The 27,197-nt window shown below is 37.1% G+C and overlaps 1 protein-coding gene across 5 annotated transcripts in view; it reads right to left on the reverse strand.

The window, feature by feature from the left end:
* NEDD4 (NEDD4 E3 ubiquitin protein ligase) overlaps positions 1 to 26,603 on the reverse strand; it is a 155,950-nt gene extending 129,347 nt beyond the window's left edge. For 2 of the 5 annotated variants that reach the window (XM_069098108.1, XM_069098107.1), the window contains exons 1-4: positions 26,180 to 26,603; positions 16,539 to 16,612; positions 9,075 to 9,153; positions 8,948 to 8,986 (exon numbers count right to left, since the gene is read on the reverse strand). In XM_069098108.1, the coding sequence (XP_068954209.1) occupies positions 8,948 to 8,986; positions 9,075 to 9,153; positions 16,539 to 16,612; positions 26,180 to 26,224 (237 nt within the window). In that variant the 5' untranslated portion in view covers positions 26,225 to 26,603. Of the gene's footprint in view, positions 1 to 8,947; positions 8,987 to 9,074; positions 9,154 to 16,538; positions 16,613 to 16,886; positions 16,991 to 26,179 lie in introns of those variants that run through there. The other 3 variants (XM_069098106.1, XM_069098105.1, XM_069098109.1) reach the window with 2 other exon arrangements.
* Positions 26,604 to 27,197: the final 594 nt, after the last annotated feature.

Raw genomic sequence — 27,197 nt, forward strand, 5'->3', positions numbered from 1 at the left:
AATGTCTCACAAGTAGAAAACAAAGTTTTCTATTTAAAAGGAGTCTAATATGATTATTTGGCTGAGGTTGCTGCTTGTTATTATAATAAATAGTAAAACTGATCTCAAAAGACACATTCTATAAGATTGTCTGGCCCTGAACTTGCGTGTTCTATTATGAGACCCTGAACTCATCAGTGTTCTTACCAAGCTCATTTCCCATCAAAAGACAGCCTTTGAAGAAGCCATTGCTCAGTGATACATCAAATGAAGAATCTTTTAAAAAATTTTTTTCCAAAAAATTTATTTATTTTTAGTTTTCAACATTCATTTCCACAAGACTTAGAGTAACAGATTCTCTCCCCGTCTTTCCCCTACCCCTACCCCAAAATAGCTAGCCTACTGAATACCCCTTTCTAGAATCTGTTTACTCTTATATCCTCCCCCATAACCTCCCTAACTTTATAGTAAGGCAAGGTGAATTTCTATACCCCGGTGCCTATGTATCTTATTTCCCAGTTGCATGGAAAAAAACAAAACAATTTTTTATACATATTTGTTTTTAAAACTTTGAGTTCCAAATTTTTTCCCTTCTTCCCTCCACACTCACTCCCACTGCGAAGACAAGCAATTCAATATAGGTTGTACATGTGTAGTTACACAAAACATTTCCACAGTAGGTATATTGTGAAAGACTAACTATATTTCCCTCTATCCTATCCCACCCCTCACTTACTCCATTTTCTTCTTTGACCCTATCCCTTTTCAAAAGTGTTTGCTTCTAACTACCCTCTCCCCCAATCTGCCCTCCCTTCTATCATCCCCCCCCTCGTCCCCTTCCCCCCTATTTTCCTATAGGGTAAGATACCCAATTGAGTGTATTATTCCCTCCTTAAGTCAAATTCAATGAGAGTAATGTTGTCCCATTCCCTTTTACCTTCCTGCTCTTCCCCTCCATTGTAACAGTGTTCTCTTGCCTCTTTTATATGAGATTATTTACCCTAATCTGTCTCTCCCTTTCTCCTCCCAATATATTCCTCTCTCACCTCTTAATTTTATTTTTTAGATATCATCCCTTCATATTCAACTCGTCTTGTGCCCTCTGTCTATGCATACAAGTACATACATATGCACACCCTCACATATATATTTATACATACCTACACCCTCCTATACACACACAACACACACACACATATTCCCTTCAACTGTCCTCATACTGAGAAAAGTCTTCAGTTACAATGATCATTTTTCCATGTAGGAATCTAAATAGTTCAACTTTAATAAGTTCCTTGAGATTTCTTTTCCCTGTTTACTTTCTCATGCTTATCTTGCTTCTTGTATTTGAAATTCAATTTTTTTGTTCAGCTCTGGTTTTTTCATCAAGAATGCTTGAAAATCCTCTATTTCACTGAATGACCATATTTTCCCCTGAAGCATTTATACTCAGTTTTGCTGGGTAGGAGATTCTTGGTTTTAATCCTAGCTCGTTTGATCTCCAGAATATCATATTCCAAGCCCTTCGATCCCTTCATGTAGAAGCTGCTAGGTCTTGTGTTATCCTGATTGTGTTTCAACAATACTCAATTTTTTTCTTCCTGACTGCTTGCAGTATTTTCTCCTTGACCTGGGAACTCTGGAATTTGGCTATAATATTCCTAGGAGTTTTCTTTTGGGGATCTTTTTCAGAGGCGATTGGTGAATTCTTTCAATTTCCATTTTGCCCTCTGGTTCAAGAATAGCAGGGCATTTTTGCTCGATTCTTTCTTTCTTTCCATTCTCTCTTTCTTTCTTTCTGGAGAGGGGAAGGCAGGGCAATTGTGGTTAAGGGACTTGCCCAAGGTCACAAGGCTAGTTTTTTTATGTTAAGTGTCTGAGGCCAGATTTGAACTCAGGTCCTCCTGACTCCAGGGTCGGTGCTCTATTCACTGCGCCACCTAGCTGCCCCTTGATAATTTCTTGAAAGATGGTATCTATGCTCTTTTTTGATCATGGCTTTCAGGTAGTCCAATAATTTTAAAATTATCTCTCCTGGATCTATTTTCCAAATTAGTGATTTTTCCAGTGAGATATTTCACAATGCTTTCTATTCTTTCATTTGTTTGGATCTGTTTTATAGTATCTTGATTTCTTATAAAGTCATTAGCTTCCATTTGCTCCAATCTAATTTTGAAGGAATTATTCTCTTCAGTGAGTTTTTGAAATTCCTTTTCCATCTGGCAAATTTGGCTCTTCCATCCACCTCTGTTCCAACAGAGTTCCACACTGACCTTTTACTTTGTCTTTGGCGTTTATAGGTGGAGAAGTCTGGAAACCGACACAGCTCTTGGTGCTTCACTCTCCTAAAGTCTGCTCAGGCTGCTGCTGATGGGGGCTGCCCTGGAGCCAAAATCACATGGCTCATGTGGGACTGGGCTCAGCTCCGGGCAATAGCCCCTTCCTGCCAGCCTGCCTTCAGTGGGAAATTTGTTTCTCTCTGTCACTTTGTGGATTCTGTAGCTCTAAAATTTGTTTAGAGTCATTTTTTACCCGAATTGGAGGAGGTGAAAGCCAGAGCTGCGGGGAAGTCCTGTTTCTACTCCGCCATCTTGGCTCTGCTCCCTGCTTAATCTAAATGAAGAATATTACACTAATAAGAGAAAACTTGATATTGTGGACATTAGAAACCCAAGAAGATGAAATTGAAACAGGAAGATCCCTGTCTGCCTCATTCTAAAATTTATACAGTAGATAATTTATCATTTACGCTGTCCTACAAAAAGCTTTTGTTTAAGATTTATAACAGGATCATATTACTTCTATTTGGGTTTCTGTATTTCCTGTGTAGTTTTTCCCATAAGTTTTTATGCTTAATTTTAGGGGGGTAGGGCCAAGTGACATTTAGGGAATTATCTATTTCCATCTGAGATAGCCAATCTGAGGATACATAATTTTTATACAAAATTTACATGTTTGGTATAGTACTTATTTTATATTGTGATTACACAAAGTCAGTGGTAAAACAGCTTCCACATCTAGTCTACATATTGGCCTGTCATGGTTAGAGGAAAAGGGAATAATCCATTCCAGCCACAGGTGTAGTTACTATAGGTACTTTAGAGTTGGAGTATTCATGACTATGGCAGAAACATATGTCCATTAGGTATTATATAGCATACTATATGTGTGTCATGTACATCTGTGTATTGCATAATCTCATCGTGTACACTTTATTGATTGCTGTTGCAAAACTGATCCTTGAGATGAAGTTTTAACCTAGACATTTTACTCTGGAGAAAGTAATAAGTGGTTCACATTACATTACTTGTAAAAATTACTTGCTATTTATTTTTATTTTTGCTATATTCATTTTATTTGTATTTAAATGGCTTAGGCAACCTAAGTAAAAGTTACAGGTGATCATGTAGTAAAAATGAATCTGATATTCATAAAGTCACAACTATAACAAGCATAGCAATAAAATTTTTAAAAATCCAGGTCTTAACTTTTTATGAGGTTTTTTAATGCTTGCCAAAGATGTATGTGCCATAAAAACTATTAACAGAAATAACCTGAAATGGTAGCTAGTTTTGTTTAATGTCTTATGAAATTTACATGAAAAATCCAAGCAAAATTTTTATGCCAATCAAAGTTATATATTTCACCAAATTCGATAAAATAACAACAAAAGTCACTTGGAGAAATAAAAGATATAGAATATCAAGAGGAAAAATGAAATGATTTTCATAAAGCTTATGTCCAACCATGTTATTACCCCCATATTCAATTGACACCAGTACTTCCTATTACCTCCAGGATCAAATATAAAATCCTCTGTTTGGCATTCAAAACCCTTTACATTCTGACCCCCTCCAAACTTTTCCAGTCTTCACACACCTTACTCCCCACTCTCCACATACTCTATAATCCAGTAACACTGGCCCCTTTCCTGTTCCATGTATAAGATACTACATTGACCAGTTCCTTGCACTGCTTGCCCTGCACTTCCTCTTCAACTCTTTTCCTTCTTATTTCTATTTCTTGGTTTCCCTGTCTTTCTTCACGTCTCAGCTAAAGTCCAACCTTTTGCAAGAAGACTTTCCCAGTCCTCACTCTTAGTGCCTTCCCTCTGAGAATACTTACTATTTATCCTGCAGATAGCTGACATTTACTAGCTGTGTGACCCTAGGCAAGTTACTTAACTTCTGTTTCCCCCTCTTTCTTCAACCATAGAATGGAGATAATAATAGCACTTATCTCAAAAGGTTGTTGTGAAAATCAAATGAGACAATATTTGTAAAGCTAAACTTAGCACAGTGCATGGTACATAAGAGGTACTATATAAATGCTTATTCCCCACCCTACCCCACCTTTCCTTCCCTTTTGCAGTCTCTTGGATTAAACTGTAGACTCCTTTTTGCCTTTTTTTGTAAATACTGACACATAGTAGGTGCTTAATAAATGCTTGTTGATTTGACTTAACAAGAGGGAGGGATGAAGGAGAAATAGCACTTTGAGACATCAAAAATATTCATTAATTTTCAATGAATTTTTAAAAAGTTTCTATAACTTCTTTATTAAAATTTCTATATAAAACCATTAACAAATTTTCATTGGTTTTGATTTACCAAGAAGCCAAGATGATAATAATCATAACTGACATTTATATAGTGCTTTGTGGCAAAGAAATATGTACATATACCTACCTATCTTATTTAATCCTGGCATCACCCCTTTTGAGGTAAGCCCTATAGGTATTATTATTTCCATTTTGGAAAAAAGGAAAGTGAGATTCAGTGAGGTCTAATGAGTTGCTCATGGTCACAAAGGTAATGTCAGAGTCAAGATTTGAACCCAGATCTTTCTTATTCCAAGTCTGTGTCACACTGCTTCTATACTACAAAATGTAAAGGTACAAGTTACCTTTGAATCACTGTTTAGCATAGATCTAAGTTTCCTTTTTGCTTTTAGGAAAACTCTGAACTTAAGCTGTGTAAGCTGCCTGCTCACTCTAATTGTGATTGATCCCCTGATCTATTTATAAATTCAAAGGAGCAATGATTGTCTTTTAACTTTCTATCTCTCTCTTTGACCTTTCTGTTCCAGTGCTTTTTTGTCTCTTCATACAGATTTTTCCCTTCCATTTGACTTTTTAGCCGCTCAAATGTGCAAAGCAGAAAGAAAAAAATATGGAGTTTTCACAAATGTAAAATGATTCCCTTATAAAGTCCTTGTCCCAATCAGTATTCTCTTCCTGGCAACCAAGGTTCTATATCACTCACTCCTCTAACTTTCTTTTTCTCTAATAATAACAACAATAATTGCTCACTTTAAAAAAAAAGTAGCACCTTTAAGTGCTGCCAAGTATTTTATACACAATAACACAGTGCAGTACATTCAGAGTGTAGGTGTTATTCTCATTTCAGAGACCACATGATGTAGAGGGGGAAAAATCCATAGGATGGTTTCAAAATTGAGTCTTGCTACATATTTCCTGTGGGACCCCTAGGCAAGTCACTCAACTTTTCTAGGTCTTAGTTTTCTTACCTGTAAAATGAGGAATTTAGACTAGGTAATCTCCAAGGTCCCTTCCCGTTCTAGACACTATTAAACTGTCAATGAAAGAAGCAGTAGTAATGATATTTTTAAAAGGAGAGACAAAGGATAATACAAACTAGAAACTAGCAACATTAATGAATATTAATTTTATCGTTCTCTAAAGGAATTTCAAAACACAAGTCAGCAAGAATAGCAGAAACAAAGATGTTTTTTTTAAAGGTGTAGCAGTAAGCTATATAGAAATGGGGGAAAATAGTTAATGAACTTAAAATATCATAGAATATCCTAAAAGATGGAGACGGTAACAATACTTTTGTGTTTAAGCAACATTTTTTTTTCAAACAAAGACTGCAAAGATTATAGATCCATAGAGGAATGTCACCTTACAGATCATGCAGCTGAACCCCTCAAAATTTTACAGAGAAGGATACTGACACTCACAGAGCAAAGCAACTGACTAAGGACATGAGGCTACAAGCCCAGGTCCTCTAACTCCAACTCCTGAGTTCTTCTCACTTTGCTGCTGTACCAATAAACAGTCAGGTAAGCTGGTGAGATACATGAGGATATTACACAGTAACATGACCAATGTCCACATGTTCATAATAAATGGGATGGAAAAAGAAATTAAATTGACTGAAAGAGTTAAGGAAGCCAGTCGATGTATTATCTTTCCATGTGTGAGGCCCATAAATTCTCAAGAAATCACATAATAATATAATCATTTAGTTTCAAGGCCATCTAGTCCAGAGGTGTCACTCATAGAGAAACTCCACAGAACCAGACTGAAATGTAATTGAGAAATGTTTAACAAGATAATTAAAATTACAATACCACACAGATAATGTTAATTTGTGATTTTATAAGTCTGTATGCAGTCTATAGGGATTCATTTTGATTTGAGTCTGATACCAGCAATCTAGTAAAATCCCTTTGTGAAGCAAAAATCCTCTCCTCCATATCCTCAGCAAGTGATCACCTAAGTGTCTACTTGAAACATTGCATGATAACCTGGCAAACATTTAAAGGCAACAGCGCTGCCTCAGAAGTCTTCTAGCCAGGCATGAAGAGAACCTGAAGAGCATGGCATGTGTGAAAGAGTGAGTTCGGAGCATCTCTCCGAAGAGATGGTCGGAAACTTAACAAGAGCTAAATGAAGCTGAAGAATAGAAAAGTCTATTGGATTTGACAATGAGGTGACCTTGAGAGACAACAGTTCCAATAGAATAATGTATTGAAAATTTGATTACAAGGAACATAAAGAAAAAGTTGGGATGGTAGCTGGAAAGGATAGAGAGGACTACAAAGAACTGAATATATTTGTAGGCAGAAGGGAAGGATCTTCTGACAAGGGAGAAATTGGAGATGCAAAAGAGAAAAGAGATAATTTCTAATCCAAAATCATAGCAGAGTTGAGTAAAGGCAGAATCAGAATAGAAGGATGAACCTTCCTGAGTGGAAGCATAAAGAGATAAGGATACTTGGAAAGCCTTGGGACTAGAGGAGGGGAACTGAGGGGGCTCACATTGGGCGGCTTCAATTATCTCCATGAAGTAGGATGCTAGCTTGTTAGCATGGAGGGCAGTGTTATTTAAGGGGGGCAAGAAGAGAGAAGAAAAGGTTTTGAAAAGCCAAATAAAGAAATAATATAGAATATATATATATATATATTCTATACAAAAATGTAGAATAAAATAAGGAATTGGTAAGGGAATAGCAAAAGTACTGTTCAAAAGCAGGTTACATAAATATAAAATGGGTAATATTAGCTCAATTTCTAGTCAGTAAGAGCAAGAGCAGAGAAATCAGATGGTGAAAGTTACCTAGGGATTAGGATTAATGGGGTCTGGAATAGTAAGCAGTCAAGGAAGCAAGTAACTCTAAGGCAGCAGCTAGTCCATTAAGAAGGCTACAGGTAAATTTACTGTTGACAGATTGCATTATCTTGAAGAATCTAAATAGCCTTGGTCTCTCTGAATGGAGGAGGGAACCATAAACACTTCAGTTTTAAGGAGAGGGGTCATGGGGCGCCCAGGTGGCTCAGCGAGTAAGAGCACCAGCGCCAGTGTGGGGATGACCTGGAGATCGAATCCCGGGCTCAGACACTTAGCACCCACCCAGAAACACCTGGCTGTGTGACCTTGAGCAAGTTACTTAGCCCCGATTGCTTTAAAAAAAAAAAAAAGGAGAGGGGTCAGAACAGATATTTCCTCATTTCCCACCTGACTACACTGAATTTTTGCTTCTTTGGTTTCTCTGGCAGCACTCTTTTTGGTCTTTGGCTTTCCCATAATATCCCTAGGCCAGGTACTTCCTCTAGGAAGAAGACTCCACTTTTCAGCTTTCTTTTGTCTGCTGTATTCTTCCATTAGATTGTAAGCTCCTTGAGGGGAGGGACTGTATTTTTAAAAATTTGCATACCCTGTGCAGTATCTGGCATATAGAAGGCACTACAATAAAGTTGAAAGGCAGGTCATCATGCCTCAAAATTGGGTACCTCTTTCAAGCCAGATCTATTTAAAGTCTTCTATAAACTGGCTCCCCCCAACTGTTTACTCATAATCTCTTTTACACTCTGTCCATTACAATAAAAATAATCTACAAGATGTGCCCTCTGTGCCACATTTCATCATTCACACCTGTATTCTTGCACAAATTGTGATGATGGAAACATCATTTCCTACTTCTGATCTCTTAGATTTCATGATCTCCAGAAATTTCATCATTCTACAAAATACAATCAATTCTGAAACTCACACCTCCTCAGTACTTGAAAAAATAAATATTAAGAGTTTATCTGTTTTTTCTTAAGTAAACTTATCTTAAACACTGTGATAACTAATGAACTGGTCAATTTTTTTCTTCATTTCTACCTACTAATTTTTGATAAGGTAGACCAAATACCAACAGGGGAAGTCATTAAAATTTTTCATAACGAATAAGGAATATTTCTTTATCTCTAAAACTAAATGGTTATTTAAAATAAAAGTAAGAAAGTGCCAGTTTTCCAGAGACAAGTGAATTTCTACTAAAGGCACACACATTCAAACTTTCTATGGTCACTTTAATCTGTAAACCACCAAATGAATCATTTTCAAGAGATATTTGCAAAATTGTTTAGAATTCTTTTTTTTGTCTTTTTTTTGGGGGGGAGGCAGGGTAATTGGAGTTAAGTGACTTGCCCAAGGTCACACAGCTAGTGTTACATGTCTGCGGCCAAATTTGAACTCAGGTCCTCCTGACTCCAGGACTGGTGTTCAATTCACTGTGGCATCTAGCTGCCCCTAGAATTCTTTAAAGTTAGAATTCCCAATTAATACCTATTAAAAGTATTACCTTCAGAATTGAAGATTATAATATTGGCCTGAAAAGGGTAAGAAAACCTTTGTAATTTTCTAATTCTAAGGAAACAAAATTCATTTATACTTACTCTGAATAATATCTCTTCATTCCACTTTGGATTCAAAGTCTAAAAGATAATAAAACAGTTAGAATTTTTCATATAGTATCATCAGAAAAAGTTAGTTTCAGACTCATTAAATACTTTTAAACCAAACCTTTTTAGCAGTTTTTGTTTGAACAGTATTTAGAATTCCATTCGTAGGGTCATACAGCGTTACTTTCACATAAGGATCACTGTTTAAAAAAAAAAAGACTGCTTTAACTATTGTTCTCTACAAATAAAGCACATTTTACTTTACAGAAAAAATGTAGAACTTTATGTATTATTTAAAATATTTCATCTAATACCCAAATGTCAATTTTTACTTCTTATGCTTGAAGACACGATTTCTTATGATGAAAATAATTCCCAAAGAAATCATATTAAGTTTTGGATTTTGTTCAAATCTATACTACTGTTTGTTTATTTGATATGTTTTTCCCATTGTTTTTGGAGTTCTTATTCCTAACAATTATTTGTATGATTTCATGACACCCTGTTCTACTTTCTCCTACGAGTGCTGCATTACAATTTTTTTTTTAATTTACCATATTAGAAAGGCTTCAGTAACATACTGCATCTGCTGTCTGAGAACTAACCAAGGTAAGTAGAGTGAAGCTCATCACCATTAGGCTGGCCTCTAGGTCATAATAGTTAATATTTGTTTAAGTTTTACAGTTTCCAAAAGTATTATGAGAGTTAAAGGTACCTTGGGCAAGTTACAGGTGCAGTTCACCTCAGTTTCCTCAACTATTAAAATAGAGCTAATAACAGCATCTACCTTTCAGGGTTGTTATGATAATAAGATACCTGTACAAAACTTAACACAATGCCTGGCATATAGCAGGCCCTACATAAATGCTAGCTATCATTATTTTTATTATTATAGTCCTGGATCTATTCAAGGTGAACCTCAATCAGTTTAATGAAATTTCTTAGTATGGATCTTTATGTCCCATGGTGATATACATGATTGTTTGCCTCCTTGCTAACAAAACATGGAAAACTTCCCTGATTCTCTTCCCAGCACTTCAGCAGTCTATGGGAATAGAGGGAATGCACTCCTATTAGTATGCATTGCCTATAAAAGGGAGTTGAGCTTCCTACCTCCTCCCCCATCCCCCCACATCCCATACTATCACACAAGAATGGGTGGCTGGTGTTGGGGGAAGCAGAGAGGGAGGATTTCCTCAACAACAGTGAAGGTGGCTTACAAGAGAAGCACATGGCAAAACTCAAAGAGGAATTCCTGAATCTCTAGTTGCTGGCTGTCTTCCATCTGTTCTCTTTTCTAGGAATAAGTCCTAGAGTCCATGAGAGTAGATTTCAAAGCAGGTTCAAGACTTCCTAAGCTTGAGAGCTCCTAAGTTCAAACATCTGGGCATCAGAACACACAAAGGGAGATTTCCTTAAGAGTGTGCTCTCCTCAAGGAGTAAGAGAAGCACCAACAAAATAAATTTCATTGTAACTGAAGTAAATTAATACCACGGGAGTTGAAGCAAAATATCTCACCACTCTTTCATTATTATGAGTTGTTTAGATGGTAAAGGTTCATGGTGAATGGGATGTATTTGTTCGTCAGTCCCCCTGCTAAGTGTCTTTATTTTTGCAAAAGTGCAGGCATTCTAATGGGTTTCTATTTGAACACTTTATAAAACTGTTTTTGTTCATGGTCCTTGGTGTCCTGTGCATTTTCTATGATTGGTGACATAAAGGTTATCACATATATGGGAATCAGAAACTGTTATATTGGGAGAAATCATATCTAAGGTTCATTTTGGAACAACTCTAGATGGGGGCAACAAGTCCCCAGATTCAACATGGTCCTTGTGAGTTCATAATCTTCAGGAGAAGAGGGTCCACAGATAATACATATATTATCTCATTTGAGCCTTACAATAACCTTGGGAGATAACTACTACCTTTTTTCATTATTCACATTTTAACAGTGAGAAAACTGACGCTCAAAGAGGCCAAGTAATTGACCCACAGTCACATAGCTATTAAGAATAAGAGGGAAAGTTCAAATATGTTCCTTCTGGACTCCAAGTTATCAGTCTATCCATTAAAACAAACTACCACTGATGAATATCACCCATGAAACAAATAGAAAATACAAAATACTTCTCAGTTCTACAAGGCTCCTGCAATAATGACAAAAATGGTGGGGAAAAAGAGTTGAGTATTAAGAATCACATATTTTTTAGGTTGTTTATAAACGTTATTTTAAACTTTTGGCACTTGGAATCTGATCTCCTCCTCCAAAAACCATTTAGTCAATATATTATTGTAGAAATAGTAACATTAATAGTAATGTTCTTGCTATAAAAGGAACCAGAACATATACAAGTTACACCTAAATAGAAAGATAGCACAGATACTGCTACAAAAGGAAAATTTTAAAATGGCAGAATATCTTCCATCCAAAGGCAAGAAGGAATATCATTTCCTAAGAAATCTGGTTATCTCACCTTCCTATAATCATGAAAAGTATAAATATACTCAGCTTAAGTTCCAACATCTGTTATAGAGGATGAAGAGGCAGAGAAATTATATGAAGGAATCATGAAGATTCTTCAAATTAACATATATATTGCAACTCACTGACTTTAATGCAAAGATGTGCAGAAGGGAAGATTGTAAAAAATATGCTCAGAGACCAACGGCTCATAGACTATACAGTAGCTTTATGACTATATGGCACAAAAATTTCCTTGAAAAAGAAAAGTTGGAAAGCACTGGACATGGGCAGTATCAAACTGATATCACAAAATGAAACTGACTGTATCTTGACAAGTGATGGCTGGTTACCAATTTCTGACCTAGCTCTCAATCCAAGTGTTCAATCTGTTAGAGAAAAGGTCAAAATCAACAGAAAATTAGAAGAGAAAGAAGACACACCAATATTCTAATGTGATCTCATCTTTGAGGGTATTCTCTCCAACCATACATATTACAACCCAAACATTCCCACCCAACTTTAAGACAACTGTTCTAAGTTCAACACAGAGCTCTCTCACCATGCTAGGACTTTCTTCATGTTTTCTTGATAGCTCAAGGATGAAGCACTCAGACCATCTATTATTTACCCTTTGCTCTTGTCATATAACCAGCTTATTATCTCTTTCATTCTTGTATTTCTTTGATGATACATTTTACATTGCTTTCTCCCCAAACTGCATGTTTTGAATGCACTGCTACCTGTTTGTACCTACAATGCAACTCTCCATTGCCCTTTGGATGATTCTCAATGTTAGTTCTTCAGAGACTGTCTTCTTCCATGACTTGAAGCTACTTAGGGGCACCAGAATAATCTTAAAAAAAAAAACTGTACCCACGATTTCACTGGTGTAGAAAACTCCTAGTAAGGAAATTCCTCCCCCAATGCGGACTAGCAACTATTATGCAATTTATCTACTTAGAGTAATCTGGGAACAATGAGAGATTAAGTAAATTGCTCAGGGTCTCATAATCGGAGGTAGGACTTGAACTAAGGTCTTCCTGACTCTGAGGATACCTATCTATCCACTACACCATGCTATCTGTTATCATAAGAACATTAGTTTGAAAATATGGGCTTTGTTTCAGGCAAAAGCTTTTAATCATTAGTCACAAAGTGAACAAATATTTATTAGGGGCTTTAACATATACCAGGCACTGTGATAAACACTTGGGATATAAAGAAAGGCAAAAGTTTAAGGCACACATTTGGGTTGGATTCTCTAAATTTGTGCACCTTGTGTTTCCTTTGAGCTACTTCAATTTTGCTTTGCCCATATTGTACAGCACCTTCTCTGATGAGGACATGACATGCTGAGCAGTCCTGTGCCAGTATCTCTCACATCACACAATCGATTCCAAAGTTCTTAAGAGAGACCTCGAGGGTCTTTGTATCACTTTTTCTGACTACCATGTGAACACCTGCCCTGTATGAGTTCTCCATAAAATAGTCTTCTTGGCAAGTTTATGTTTGGCATTCAAACAACGTGGCCAACTGATTGGCGTTGCCCTCTCTGCAGTAGAATTTGAATGCTTGGAAGTTTAGTTTAAGAGCAGAGTAGATAGAGTTTATTTGAAAGGGGAAAACATTAACAGCTGGGTTAGGGAAGGAGACTAAAACAAGCCTCCTGAAAATGAAATTTAAACTTAATCTTAAAGCAAGTCAGGAAAACTAAGAGGCAGAGGTAAGGAGACAGAGTATACCAAACATTGATGACAGCCAGTACAAAGGCATGGAAACAATGTTAAGTTCAAGGAAATGCAAGTGTCTAGATCACAGATTGAATAGAGATGAATAAGGTGTTAAGAACACTGGAAAGGTAGAAAGGTGCCAGGTTATGAAGAAATTTTCATAGCAACAGATTTCATATTAGATCCTAGAGTTAAAAGGGAGCCAGAAGAATTCACTTAACTAGTAGGATGACATGATCAGATCTATGATTTTGAAAAATTACTCTGGGAGTAATTTTGAGACAGGAAGGCTAATTATAATTAGGAGGTTACTGCAGTAGCCCTGGCAAGAGGTGAAGAGGACCAGAATAGGATCGTGACTAATGGAATAAAAGGAAAGCAACATATACAAGTGATGTTGTAAAGGTAGAAACGACATCCAATATGTGGGGTGAGTGAGATTGAGGAAAAAAGCATGAGACCAAGGTTGCAGTTCTGATGACTATGAAAATGATAGTGTGCTCAAAGGTAACAGGGACACTTGAGAAGTAAAAAACAGGAGAATGAGATGGTCAATCAATTAAGGAGGGACAGAATATTTGCCTAGCTGCAATGAAGGCCACAATGAGAACAGACAGCAAATTGTATTGGATCCAATCAGCACGGTTTCAGGATTTCCTCTAGATCTGTGCAGCAATATATCAATAGGGGTATGGGAAATTGATAGTGGGCATAAACCAGGGTTGGGGTTTGGCAAAGCATGATTCATAATTGGACAAGGGGGTGGCAAGGGAATCAACTGTGGAAGGAAACACTGAGTTGAGCTGGTTCACAAAACAGTAATAATATTAGTGGTCATAAGGTATGGGAAAAAAGATAATGATAGAAAATTACATTGATTAATGTACATGATAATGTACATAAGAACATGATTAATTATAGTTACAGGAATTTTAAAGTTCACAAACATAAAAGTTGAACAGTTGTGGGGGATGGCAAGATTTAGGGGTGGGAAACCTGCAATCTTGAGGCTACGTCACATGTGGCCTTCTGGGTCCTCAAGTACATTCCTTTGACTGAATCCAAACTTCACAGAACAAATCTTCTTAATAAACAGATTTCTTCTGTAAAGCTTGGACTAAGTCAAAAGTCTACACTCAAGGACCTAGAAGGTCACGTGCAGCTTTGAGGCCACAGGTCCTCCTCCTTTCCCCCTGGAACATGACCATCACCATTTGTAAGAGTTGGAAAACTGTTATAACATATACTATTATATATAGGGCTTGGGAAACCCCGAACTACTCCCTAAAAATATTTTTTAAAAATAATATTTTTCTGGTGATGTTATATTGTTCTCAATCATGGAATAACACAAACTCAAAAAAATAAAAACTATGGTTTACCCAAAGAACAATGGAGAAATGTATAGTGGGTGTAAATAAGAAGCAACATGGTACCAATGATATAGGGGTGGCTAGGCTGTACAATGAATAGAGCACCAGCCCTGAAATCAGAAGGACCTGAGTTCAAATCCGACCTCAGACACTTGACACACTTATTAGCCATGTGACCCTTGGGTAAGCCACTTAACCCCAATTGCCCAGCCTTCCACCCTCCAAAAAACAAAAAAAATTATATAAAAGATATTACTAAAGAAAAATATTCCTGGAAAAGGAAGTGGATCAGTATTATAGTGAGGGATTGCATGACAGCTCCTGCACTGTCCCAATACCCATGTAATATTAAAAGACTTAAGGAAGACCTCCAGAATAATGAGGAGGCTCCTATGAAAGATTCGTGGGAGAACATGATTAAGAATCTCATAGGACAAGAATGGAATAAAAGTTGCAGTGGAGAGAATACCCAAGCCAACCAGTTAGATCACAGATTCACTAAAATACTGAAGTATTTAACTAAAAAGTCAGGGTCATCTCAAATCCAAGATTGAGAATCACTGAACTAGCTAGTTTAACTCTTATTATTTCCTTATTTTATCAAACTTTGAAGAGAAAAAAAATTACTTGCTAAAAGAATATAGCACTGAATGAATACTCTCATTCAAAAAAGAATAGACAACATATATCGAGTTAAGGTTGTCAATATAACCTATAGCATTCAAGTGTTCAAGAAAAAAAATGATAGTCATTTATATCATACTTTAAAATATGGAAGTACTTTATATGTTATCTCTTTTAAGTCCTAGAGCAATACTGTTAGGTAACCAATACAGGTATTATTATTATTATTCCCTTTTTATAGATAAGAAAACTGAGGCTTCTCAAAGAGGTTAAGTGAGTCGTTAAGAATAGTCCAACTACCAAGTATGAGAACCTGGTATTCTTGACTCTTAAGTCTAGCACTCTATTCATTAAACTATAATTTCCCAAATTTATGTATTCCTTTTAGTAGCTAGAATATATAAATTATTAATTCTAAAATACTACAGTATAGTCAGGTTAACATAAAAATACCATTCAACTAATTGGTCATAAAAAAGCCATTTTACTATTTTAGTGATAATTAATGACAAAATAATTTGAAATTTTTCTTTTTTTCAACTTTTATTTTTCAAGTAGCAAGTATTTATTATCTTGTCCCTCTCATTATACCTGCATTGAGGAAATTTAAAAACAAAAAACAAATCCCTCAATGCTTATCTATATAATCTAGTAAAATAAATTCACACATTAACACTGTCCAAAATTATTTTTCCTGCATTTTAAGTTCAGCATCTGTGTCTGGTGAGTGCCATTTTTCATCTTCATTTTTTTACACTCATGGTTTATCACTGAATTGCCCAGAATTCTAAAAGAGTCTTTCAAAGTTTTCTTCCCCTATAATGTGATCATTATATAAATTGTGCTCCTAGTTCTGCTCACTTCATTCTTCAGTTCATACAAGTCTTCCTAGTTTCCTCTGAAATTGTCCATTTCATCATTTCTTATGGCACAATATTACATTATGTTAACATACTATAATCTGTTCACCCATTCTCTAATAGGAAACCACCTCCCTTATTTTCCATTTTTTTTTTTACTATCATGAAAAGAGCTGCTATCAATATATATGTACTTTTCCTCATTGATTTCTTTGGGCTATTGGTCTTAGTGCTGGAGTTGAGTCAAACGGTATGCACAGTTTAGAAACTCTCTGGGTACAGTTCCAAACTGCTCTCCAGAATGATTGGATCAATGCATAACACTACCAATGGTACACTAGTTTATCTGTTTTCCCAAATCTCCAACATATGAATATGATAATTTTCTAACTTAATAGTTCTTTAATAAGTACTAACTTACTGAATTCTAATCAGCATAAATATTTTATAATCATATCATTAATAGAAATTTATAAAAAGTTAATACATAAAATCTTTGAAAAATACCACCAAAATTTTTGTATACTTACCTAGCTCCCAAGAGATCCTTCTTCGCCAGACCTATTCCAGCTATAACTTTCACTCGCACGATTCGTGAATTTTCCTACAATAAAGTTAAAATTTAATTTCTCTATGTGGACTTAAAAAATCGAATAGTATATTTGTCAAATATCTGTAATAAAATAATTGAATTAAAACCACTGAGAAGTTTTATAAAATTACTGTGAATAAAAAGACGTTACTGACTCAGTAATTTTGTAATTGTTATAATTTTTCAATTTTCACCTCAGCAAATCAAATGAAACTATTACTGTCTGCAAACTTTACATGTCCCCTCTATAGTAATCTATTAATTGAAATATATATCTTATTCATACAAAGAGGCAGAATGCTATATAGTAGGTAGAAAACCAGGCTCGGGAAGATCTGGATTTAAGTCTCACCACAGACATAATGGCTGTGTAAACATGGGTCTGCAAGTCATTTACTCCTCCCCTCTTCTAGGAAACTGTGAAACTAAAAATTGCTGAGCTGCACTGCTATAAGGATTTTCTATACCATGCTATTCCTTATAGCAATGAAATCACAGATTCAGTTTCAATCTCTCTTCCAAAAGCAAACCAAAACAAAAACAGCCAAAAGATCACTAAACAGAATCAGACAATTAGCAAGGAAATGTCCAAATTACACAAAGAACAACCACTGTTAGTCAGATTTTAATCCCAAACTGAATCTATAGCATGAAATAAAATTTGTCAGTTAGACAGAGGTGTAAATTTCACCGTCTCCTAATATTTCCCTCAACTAGCCCAACTAATACCATTTGCTCATCCTAATTCCTTTCCTTAGTTTCCCTTTCCCTTTCTCTTCTCAGCAGTGATATAACTCTGATTACCTAGAATAACAAAAGATCACAGCAGAGATCACAAAATAAAGGCTAAATGGCAATATGGCTAATGATATGTGGTGAGATATCTTACAAAAACAAAAGAAAAAAAAACATCAATTTGGAAAGGCATCATAACAGCATAAATCAGTTTTAAGAGAACAAATGTTTTAATTTGGCATCTAGGATATATCTAAGTTCCAAGTTATAACAATTAATTATAAACGTAATATGACTATTGCCTTTGTTATTTCAAAACCAAAATTCTCTGTCTTTGGCAGATGGTTCAACCATTTTCCAGACCATTGTTGTTTTACGGTTTTTGTTTGCTCATTTGTGGGGAAGGGTGGTGCCCAGTACAAGTTAGCATTCATTACCTCTATTCAGCTGCTTCCTCAGCTGCTTCTTCAACCCCAACCCCTAGTCAACACCTGTTTTCTTTCCATCTTCAACTGAGCTACAGTGACTTAAATGCAAAGATTTCTGGTAACTGCCATAGACATGACTGACTAGGGAACAAAGCCACCTTTAAATCTTTTAGGGATGTTTTTTGGTCCTTTTCCCTTAGGATAAAAAGGCACTTAAAACTCCAATCTAAAATTCAAAAGCTATCTAAGGATCAATCACTATTTTATATTCACTTTACATCCCTCTTTCTATTTTGTCTATTTTACTAATGCTGACACAAAGACTCTAATCATCCCCCCACCACGAACAGAGATTTTCATTCTAAAATGTGCAGCTTTGATACTAGCTCATATACTAACAAAATTCTTCTCCTGTTCTACACTGCCCCACATTTTAAGAGTGAAAATTAGAGATCAAAGAAAGGGAGTTAATGTTAGTTAACAATAATGTTAATCATGTAACATAACAAAATCAAGTTATGAAATCTAGTTTCCTAATGCCTTTTTGGGTTAGTATTCAGTATTTCGGTGTGCATAAGATTTCATCAAAGTGGATGATCCTCACAATGAAGCAGATCACAAACCATTTACAACTTTTCTGTGTGACTTCTGGCCTTATTCAACAATAATTCCTCCCCAAATATGTACAGCTTCCTCTAGAACAGGGGTTCTTTTAAAAATATATTTATCTATTTCTTTTTCCTTTTTACTTTCAGTTCCACAAGCTTTTAAGTTCTAAATTGTCTCCTCCTCCCTCCTCTCCCCTCTCCCCAAGACAGTATGCAATCTGATATAGACTCTACATATACATTCACATTAAACATATTTTCACATTAGCCATACTGCAAAGAATCATAATGTAATGAAACACGAGAAAGAAGAAACAAAAAACATATCAAAAATGAGAGAGAGCAAATAGTATGCTTCGATCTGCATTCAGACTCTGTAATTTTTTCTCTAAATGTGGATAATATTTTCCATCATTAGCTTTTTGGAGTTGTCTTAGAGGCTGCAAAAATGAAATCAACAGGCCTTGGCAACAAACACTCTTGGACGGTATATGTCTACCTGTATATTGATACTAAGAAGATCACTGAACAACATCTTTGTGATTAACAATCTTTGTGATTATATCACAAAATTTTGTATTATTTTAACATATGTGTGGGAGACATCCTACCACCTAGACATAGTGACAGAGCTGGCCTCAGACCCAAGAAGACTGTCTGGGTTCATGTTCCACCTTTGACACATAAATAAATGTGGCTCTCTTTCCACTATACCATGAAAACATTACAAGAAAAACACAAAGATTTATTCCATTTCACATCTATTCATTTTCCTTCTTCAAGTTTCATCTTTGGGCTTTTTGCAGGCTCATTTTATCCTGAACTTATTTTCACTAATATTCCATCCTCCTCTGTGTTTTTCCCCAATGTTATTGATTCATTTTGCTTTTATATCACATTCATTTCCAAACATACCTTTCTCTTCTTCCTTCCACTATATGGAGCCCTCCAAAACAATTTTTAGGAAAGATTACCAAACTAACTGACACAGAGATGATGTCTGAGGGCATATGTAACACTTCATACTCCCTGCCAACCTCTCCAAAGAAAGCAGAGTATTTTAAAATTATTCTCTGGAAATATGTGGGAAAGTTGGAACACATAATTCATTGTTGGTGGAGCTGTGAGCTGATCCAACCATTCTGGAGAGCAATTTGGAAGTATGCACAAAGGGCTGTAAAAATGTGCATACCTTTGACCCAGCAATACTCCTAGGGTTGTATCCCAAAGAGATCATAAAAATGGGAAAAGGACCCACATGTACAAAAATATCTATAGCAGCTCTCTTTGTGGTGGCCAAGAACTGGAATTTGAGGGGATGCCCATCAATTGGGTAATGGCTGAACAAGTTGTAGAATATGAATGTAAGGGAATACTATCGTGCTGTAAGAAATGATGAACAGCAAACTTCCGAAAAACTGGAAAGATTTACATGAACTGATGCTGAGTGACGTGAGTAGAACCAGGAGAACATTGTACACAATAACAGCCAGTCTGTGATGACTGATTTTCATACTTAGCCCTTCTCAACAATGCAAGGGCCTAAAACACTTCCAAAGGACTCATAATGGAAAATGTCAGCCACATTCAGAGAAAGAACTATGGAATCTGAATGCAGGGTGAAGCAGTCTATTTTCTTGTTTTGTTTTTTCTTTCTCATGGTGTAATGGTAATGGGAATTTGAAGATCTTCCCTGCCCCCAATAAGCCGAATATAATCACGTGGAGCCTATGGTGGGAAGAGTTTGATGAAGGTTGAAGCAGAGCCCACAGGAAGCTGGGAGTCAGGGAAGTTAGAGCTGGAGGGAGGAGAGGATGCACCCAAGGAGACAGCTAGGCTTATGACTGTTTGTTTGCCCCTTGCTGTGACAGCTAGGCTTGTGAGCGTTTGTGCGAAGGCTAAAGAATGGTATGGCTCCCTGCTGTGCTATGGCGTATTAACTTCTTTGTTACTATGATGGATTCAGTTTCCTGGTGTTGGGATTTGGCTTTCTGGTGTCTGAATGTTTTTACTTCTGTCTTATATATGGAGAGTCTGTTATATTTTGCAATTGAAAACTATGTCAGCATATTCATAGTCGCCAGCAGTGCTATGATTATTGCATCGGCACTACACATGGTTTCTCCCATTCATTATAATTAATCTATACAACATGATTAATGTGAAAATGTTTAATAGGTATGTATATGTAGTGCCTAAATCAGACTGTAGGCCATCTTGGGGCAGGGGAAATTTAAAACTTATGGAAATAAATGTTGAAAATTAAAAATAAATAAACTAAAAAAATTATTCTTTGGGGTCAAGCTCAGTCTTTATAATGACACAACTATCAGTTTGATTTTATTGTTCTTTCCATTTACATTGCTGCAGTCAATCTGTATATTGTTTACCTAGTTCTGCTTACTTTACTCTGAACCAGTTAATATTTTATATGTATTCCTTTCTAATTCTTCTTCTTTGTTGTTTCTCGACTTTATTTCTTCTGCTTACAAAAATTTTGCTGACAGTTTCTAATCTATTGTTTCTATATGAAAGGCAGACACTTCTGCCACACAAGCACATTTTACCAAATTAACGTAGACAATTTTCTCTTTGGTAATTTATTCGGTCTCTTTGCTTGGCTATATAGATTGATTACAATTATGACTTGGAAACAAACCAAGCAATTTTTTTTCATCAACTTCCTCCCAATATAATCTGCTGTTTCTTGGCACAAACATACTACATACAAACAAACAACCTATGGTTGTTTTGTGATTTTTTTTTCTTTTTCCTACAAAATAGTATGTGACATACATGAGTAGCCAATACTGCTCTCATAAACTCATTCTTGAACTATAAATAGTTACAACCATTTTGAAGGTATACAGTCAAAATTCTTCTATAGAATCTCCTAGCAAAAGCATTTCAATTAATGTAATTATATTACTAACTATTCCATGCATATAATCTGTATTACTTTAAATTTCCCAATTCTGGGAAAATAGGTTTAAATCTGAGTCACTGCTTTAAGTTACACTTGAATATTTGGAAAAAAGTTCTGAAAACTATATTTTAGGTCAAATACTTTTATGAAAATTCTAAATAATCCAGGAGGCTCATCAGTCAGATTGGCTAGAATGACAAAACAGGAAAATGATAAATGCTGGAGAGGATGTGGAAAAATCGGAACACTAGTGCATTGTTGGTGGAGTAGTGAACTGATTCAACCATTCTGGAGAACAATCTGAAATTATGCCCAAAGGGCTATAAATAGGTGCATACCCTTTGACCCAGCAATACCACTCTAGGGTTGTAGCCCAAAGAGATCATAGAAGTGGGAAAAGGACCCGTATGTACAAAAATATTTACAGCAGCTCTTTTTGTGTAGGCAGAGAATTGAAAATCAAGGAGATGCCCATCAATTGGGGAATGGCTAAACAAGTTGTGGTATATGAATGTAATGGACTACTAGTGTGCTATAAGAAATGAGGAGCAGATGGACTTCATAGTAACCTGGAGAGACTTATATAAACTGATGCTTACTGAGAAGAGCAGAACCAGGAGAACTTTGTACACAATTACAGACACAACGTATGTGTGACAACTAACTTTGATAGACTGGGCTCCTCTCAGCAATGCAAGGTTATAAGACAACTCAAAAAGACTCATGATGGAAAGAGATGTCCACATCCAGAGAAAGAACTAGAGTCTGAATGTAGACTAAAGCAAACTACTTGCTCTCTTTCTTTTTTGTTTCCTCTTTCCCATTGTTCCCTCCAATGGTTATAATCCTTCTTTACAACCTGACTAATGTTTAATGTGAAGGTATTTGTAGATCCTATATTTGATTGCATGCCACCATGAGGGGGGAGGTTGAAAATTTGAAACTCAAGGGATTGTGGAACTAAATGTTGTAAACTAAAAGTAAATAAATAAATTTAAAAAAATAATCTAGGAGACTAAAACAAAACAATTACAAGGAAAACTGATAGTTCTTAAAGAGGAGACAGAAATTTGCAAAACATATCCTGCATCTTAAAATGTTTAGCAGCAACCACTTATGAAGTTAAATGTCTATTTTTAAAACCACTTCTTAAACTTTTTTGTTATACTCTCTGTTTTTACTCAAAAAAAAGAACTTCCTACACAAAAGAGGCTCTAATTATCTTCCCTCAGGATATTTTTTCACCTTGTGCCTTTCCATTACTTCATTAACCTCTGTAGATTTGAGATACATATTCAAAAGTATTTTAAGTTTAGGGAATAGTCAGCTCAAGAACTTTTATTTAACTATTCTACTCCTTATTTCTTATTATTTCTAGACTATTCCAACCCTAAGCCCTCTTTTTTCCTGTGTACAAGAACTTGCTAAAAGAGATGAGAATTAATACAGTTTATCCAATTTCCAGGTACTTCTTTAAGCATTACACTCATGGACACAAATGTACAGTTGAGAAATGAAATTAATCATCTCTTTCATACTAAAGAGTTTATTTAACAATTACTAATCACTGGTACTCTTATTGTGAAGTGATTTTTTTTTAATCTTTCAAAATCATCTGGAAAGGAAATTCTGGGAGTCCCACAAAACTAGGCCCCTAAAAAATTAGCCAATGGCCTACTTGTGATTATTTATAAAACTTTCTATTTTTAAAAGAAAAATGTCTTCAAAAGTTTTCAAATTATTTTTAAATTATGTCTAATAACTGATGTTTATCCACTCTAGTTACTTCATTTTTCTCCAATGAATACACAGCCTCCTCTAAATAGACCTACAGAAACCTTGGACGAGTTTCTAGGATCAAGGGTGAGTCAGCTGCAGCCCTCCCTTTCCCTGTACAGATCAGTCCCTCCTACCCCATCGCTTCCTAGAGTTCAACTAGACAGTTGCTGTAGCAACAAGTACAACCTCATCATCAGCATTTTGAACTGAAATAATTTTATTAAAATCACATTGAATAAGATGTACTGAGTGTTTTGGTTCATATAAAAAAGAAAAGAAAAACAAACTTCAAATCACACAAGAGGAGGCTAAAGTGTTGGTACTACTAAAGTAAAGAATCACCACAGCTTCCTGTAGCTGTCTACAGCACTGGAGAAAAGAAGCTCCTCACATGGTTCTGGTATTCTATCACTAGGTAATGAGAGAAAAGCAAGCAGCCCCTTTCTCAGTCTTAATCTCTTGTGCTTATTCTCAGTACAATGGAAAGAGGAACAGGTTCATAGCCAGATCTCTCTTTTTCCCTGTGATATAGTAATTCAGGAGTATAAAGGAAATAGAGGCATTTGGAATCTTAGCAGGGCAAAAGTCAGACCTCCACCTTACCAGTTAGGGTGATCTCTAAATGTATGTGGCTGTCTACTCCATGAAATTTGTTGTGGGGTCTGGAAGTCTTAAATTCAAGAACTGAGACTTCTCGTCTCGGCTGCCCACTGCTTGAGACAATGGGTTACTCTGCCCAACTATACTACATAAGTGTAAAAAGGCATGGGGAGCAAATTAAATTAGCCTTTGCTAACCCACTGAGGCATGCAGTGGCAGGCACCTGGAACAAGGCCAGGTATATTCCAAGTTTGGGGTTTTTTAATTGCTCTAGGGAGGAAATAACTAACCAGAAAAAAGCAGACATTGCCAATGATATACCAAGAGTCAGCAGAAAAGGTAAGGAACACTAGAAAAGGGGAGTTAAGTTTTTCAAACATTTTGCCAAGGACTTATTCTGTTCCTGAGATTTTCCTTTAGAGATCTGACATACAGTAAGAGGGGGAGAACAAGTAAAAAATTCAGTGCATCAGAATTTGAACAACACAGAAGAGTCCCAAGCCTGCCTAGATGCAATGTATATCTACCTCAGAATTGCCTCTAAGTATTGAACTGACAGAACTACGAGAGGGATATTCTTTCTCGTGATCTTCAGAAAAAGACAAAATGATCAAAGGCATGGTGTTATCCTCTTCTTGTTGAAATACCAGCCAAAAATTAATGTAGCTATAATCTAGCATATAGTATAATACACATATACTATATATATATATACACATATACACACGTACACACATATTTTTAGTACCTACAGGAGTAACAGTGAATAATTTCCATCAGAAATTTTCTTCTATCAGCATATATAACTATCATATGAAATAAAATTTTGTTATTCAGTGGTGTTGACTCTTTGTGACCCTATGGACCATAGCACAGCCAGTCTCTTATATCCTTCACTATTTCCTTTAGTCTGTTCAAGCTCATGTTTGTTGCTTCCATGACACCATCTATCCATCTTATTCTCTGCCTTTTGCCTTCAATCATTCCTAATAAATAATTCTCCTTTAATCAAATTCTATTTAAAAGGAATTAAAGGCATTGTTCTTTATCAGGACACACCAAACTAATATTACTAGGGATAGGGACTGCATCTGTGATTTTATTGGTATAGAGAACTTCCAAATACAAAACTCCTGCCAAGGTAGGTGTGGACCTTCCCTCCAATTTCTAGTCTTAGAGAATTGCTTAGAGTACTTTGAGTTTAAGTGTTTTGCCCAATAAGTGTCAAAAAAGTAATTTGAACTCAATTCTTCTGGGTTCCAAGGCTCACACACTAGCCAGCATGCTAATGAATATTGTTTTATAAAGGATCTGTGTAGGGGAAGATAGGAGACACATAGCAAGAAACTAAGCTGGGATGAGAAGAATGTCTCTTTCTACAAAATATACCCTCTATTAAAAAATTTCTGAAAGATATCTAATCTCCTCAGTTAATTGGTTTCGATATATGTTGGTAGCTATTAACACAGGTATATAATGATTCATCTAGGGCTAAATCTGAATCTATCACATAGCAAGTATAGCCTCTCAATCTTAGCAGATGTGCATTTACGTTCCTGAGATTGAATACCTTTAGGAGTCATACTTCTTCATATAAAATTTTACGACTTTTTTTCCATTGCCTCTTTCAGGGAGAATAAAACCTAGCTGGCCTTAGCATAATATAACATAACAGCAGCGGGAATATATAACATCAACACTCAGGTCACACAGAATTGACAAAAACAATTTACTTTTTAAATAGATTCAGATGAAGAGGACATAAAGATCTGCTTAAACTATGACAACATTCTAAATAAAAGGTTTCATTTCAGTAAGTGTAATTTCTGTAAAGTAAGTTTCAGGGGCTTTAATTTCAGCAAAATTCAAATAAAAAAATAAATAAAGGAGCAAAAGAGTTTTCCACATTTACACGGGTTATTAAATTCTCTATATGGCCAAGTAATCACTACCGCCCCGAAACCGAAAAAGAAAGGTTTCAGATAAAGAAAACAAAGAACGAAGACGAACGAAGACGTCTCGGGGTATGGTACTCGCTCAGGTTTAACGTCTAACAATCGGCTGCCCGAGTGCCAAGTCCATAGAGAGCAATGCCCTCCCGGTCTCGGGCGGGGCCCGGTTACCTACTGGGATGCTGGAGGTGATGCGCGAGGCATCCCTGAACTCCCAGCGAATCTTCCCCCGCCCCCACTGTCACGCGGGAGAACTTCCCGGTGGGGGGGAGGGGTGCGCGAGGCGCCCGCGCTCGCCCGGACCCCCCACATTTCGCGGCTAAAAAGGGGGCTGTTGTGGGAGGGGGTGCAGATTAGGATGGCTGTGGCACGGTGCCCAGCTGCCCACTCTAACTCTCAAGAACCGGCCCTCCGCGGGCCCCGCCCCCTCCCCAACCCGGCAGAGCAGGCGAGCCCAGGGGAGGGGAGGGGAGTGATCCTCGAGCCGGGGCCGCGACCTCGCTCGGGTGCTGGGGGTGAGGGGGATGGCAGGGACCAGCGGGACCCCTTACCTCATCCTCCAGAAGGCCGAACACCTCCACTGGAGAAGTTGCCATGTCCCAGTGAGGCCGAATAGCTTCTGGACTCGTTCGATTCCCTCACACCCCGGCCCGGAATCGTAGCGGGAAAGGGAAAGGAGGCAGAAGGGAGGAGGAGGAGCGAGAGAAAGGGGAGGAGGAGAAGGCGGAGAAGCCGCGGCAGCGCCACCTGCCGAGGGGGAGAAGAGGAGGAAGAAGGGGCTGCTTCTGGTGCTCCTCCGCTGTCCGTGCGCGCGCTGGGCTGGATCGGAGCGCGCGCCTGAAGCGGGGCGCCCTCAGGCCTCGAAGAAGCCTCTAGGAAGACGGACTGGGAAGGTTTAAGGCGAGGGCAGGGAGTTCCCCAGGACCGAAGGCTGGGTGGAACCAAGCCGAGGGAAAGTCTTCGGAAGGGCTGGGCGAGGAGCTATTCGATTCGCCCGGGCTTGAGAGAGGCGGGGGTGGGAATCGCTCGAACCTCCGCCCACCGAGACCGGGAAGAGTCTGGGAACCGAGTTGCGGCAGTGCCAGGGCTGGTGACAGGGACTGACGCGCCTGGGCTCTACATTGTGCAGAGTGCCCGGGGCAGCCTCGGGGGGTGGGGGTGGGGGGTGCCCCTTGTGTTAGCCAAGCTTTGCAAGCCCACTCTTCCTTTTTGTGCAATTTTCTGAGCCACGCCCGTTTCCTGACGTTATCCCAAGCTCTCGTTCTAACCCCTCTTTAGAGCCTGTTTTGGTTTTAGCCTTTTTATTCCTATACCTACTGAGTACTCTCGAGTTGGAATTTAAACTCAGGTTTCCTGGCTCCCATTGGTCATGTGACCCCACTCACAAATTAACAATAATATTGCCTCGTTAAATCCATTTAAGTTTCTGTGCTTCTGGTGGTTTGTAAAGAAACACTTCTAAAAGGTTCCCAATCATATCCTATTGAGTCAAGGGGGAGAAATAATGCCCCATTTTTGTTATTTGCAAAATTTCCATACTGGGTCATCCTAAAACAAAATGATGGATTT

Source organism: Petaurus breviceps, unplaced genomic scaffold (assembly GCF_028583685.1).
Source record: "Petaurus breviceps papuanus isolate PSGF00001 unplaced genomic scaffold, PetGlider_PUasm1.0 37, whole genome shotgun sequence".
Lineage (NCBI taxonomy): Eukaryota > Metazoa > Chordata > Mammalia > Diprotodontia > Petauridae > Petaurus > Petaurus breviceps.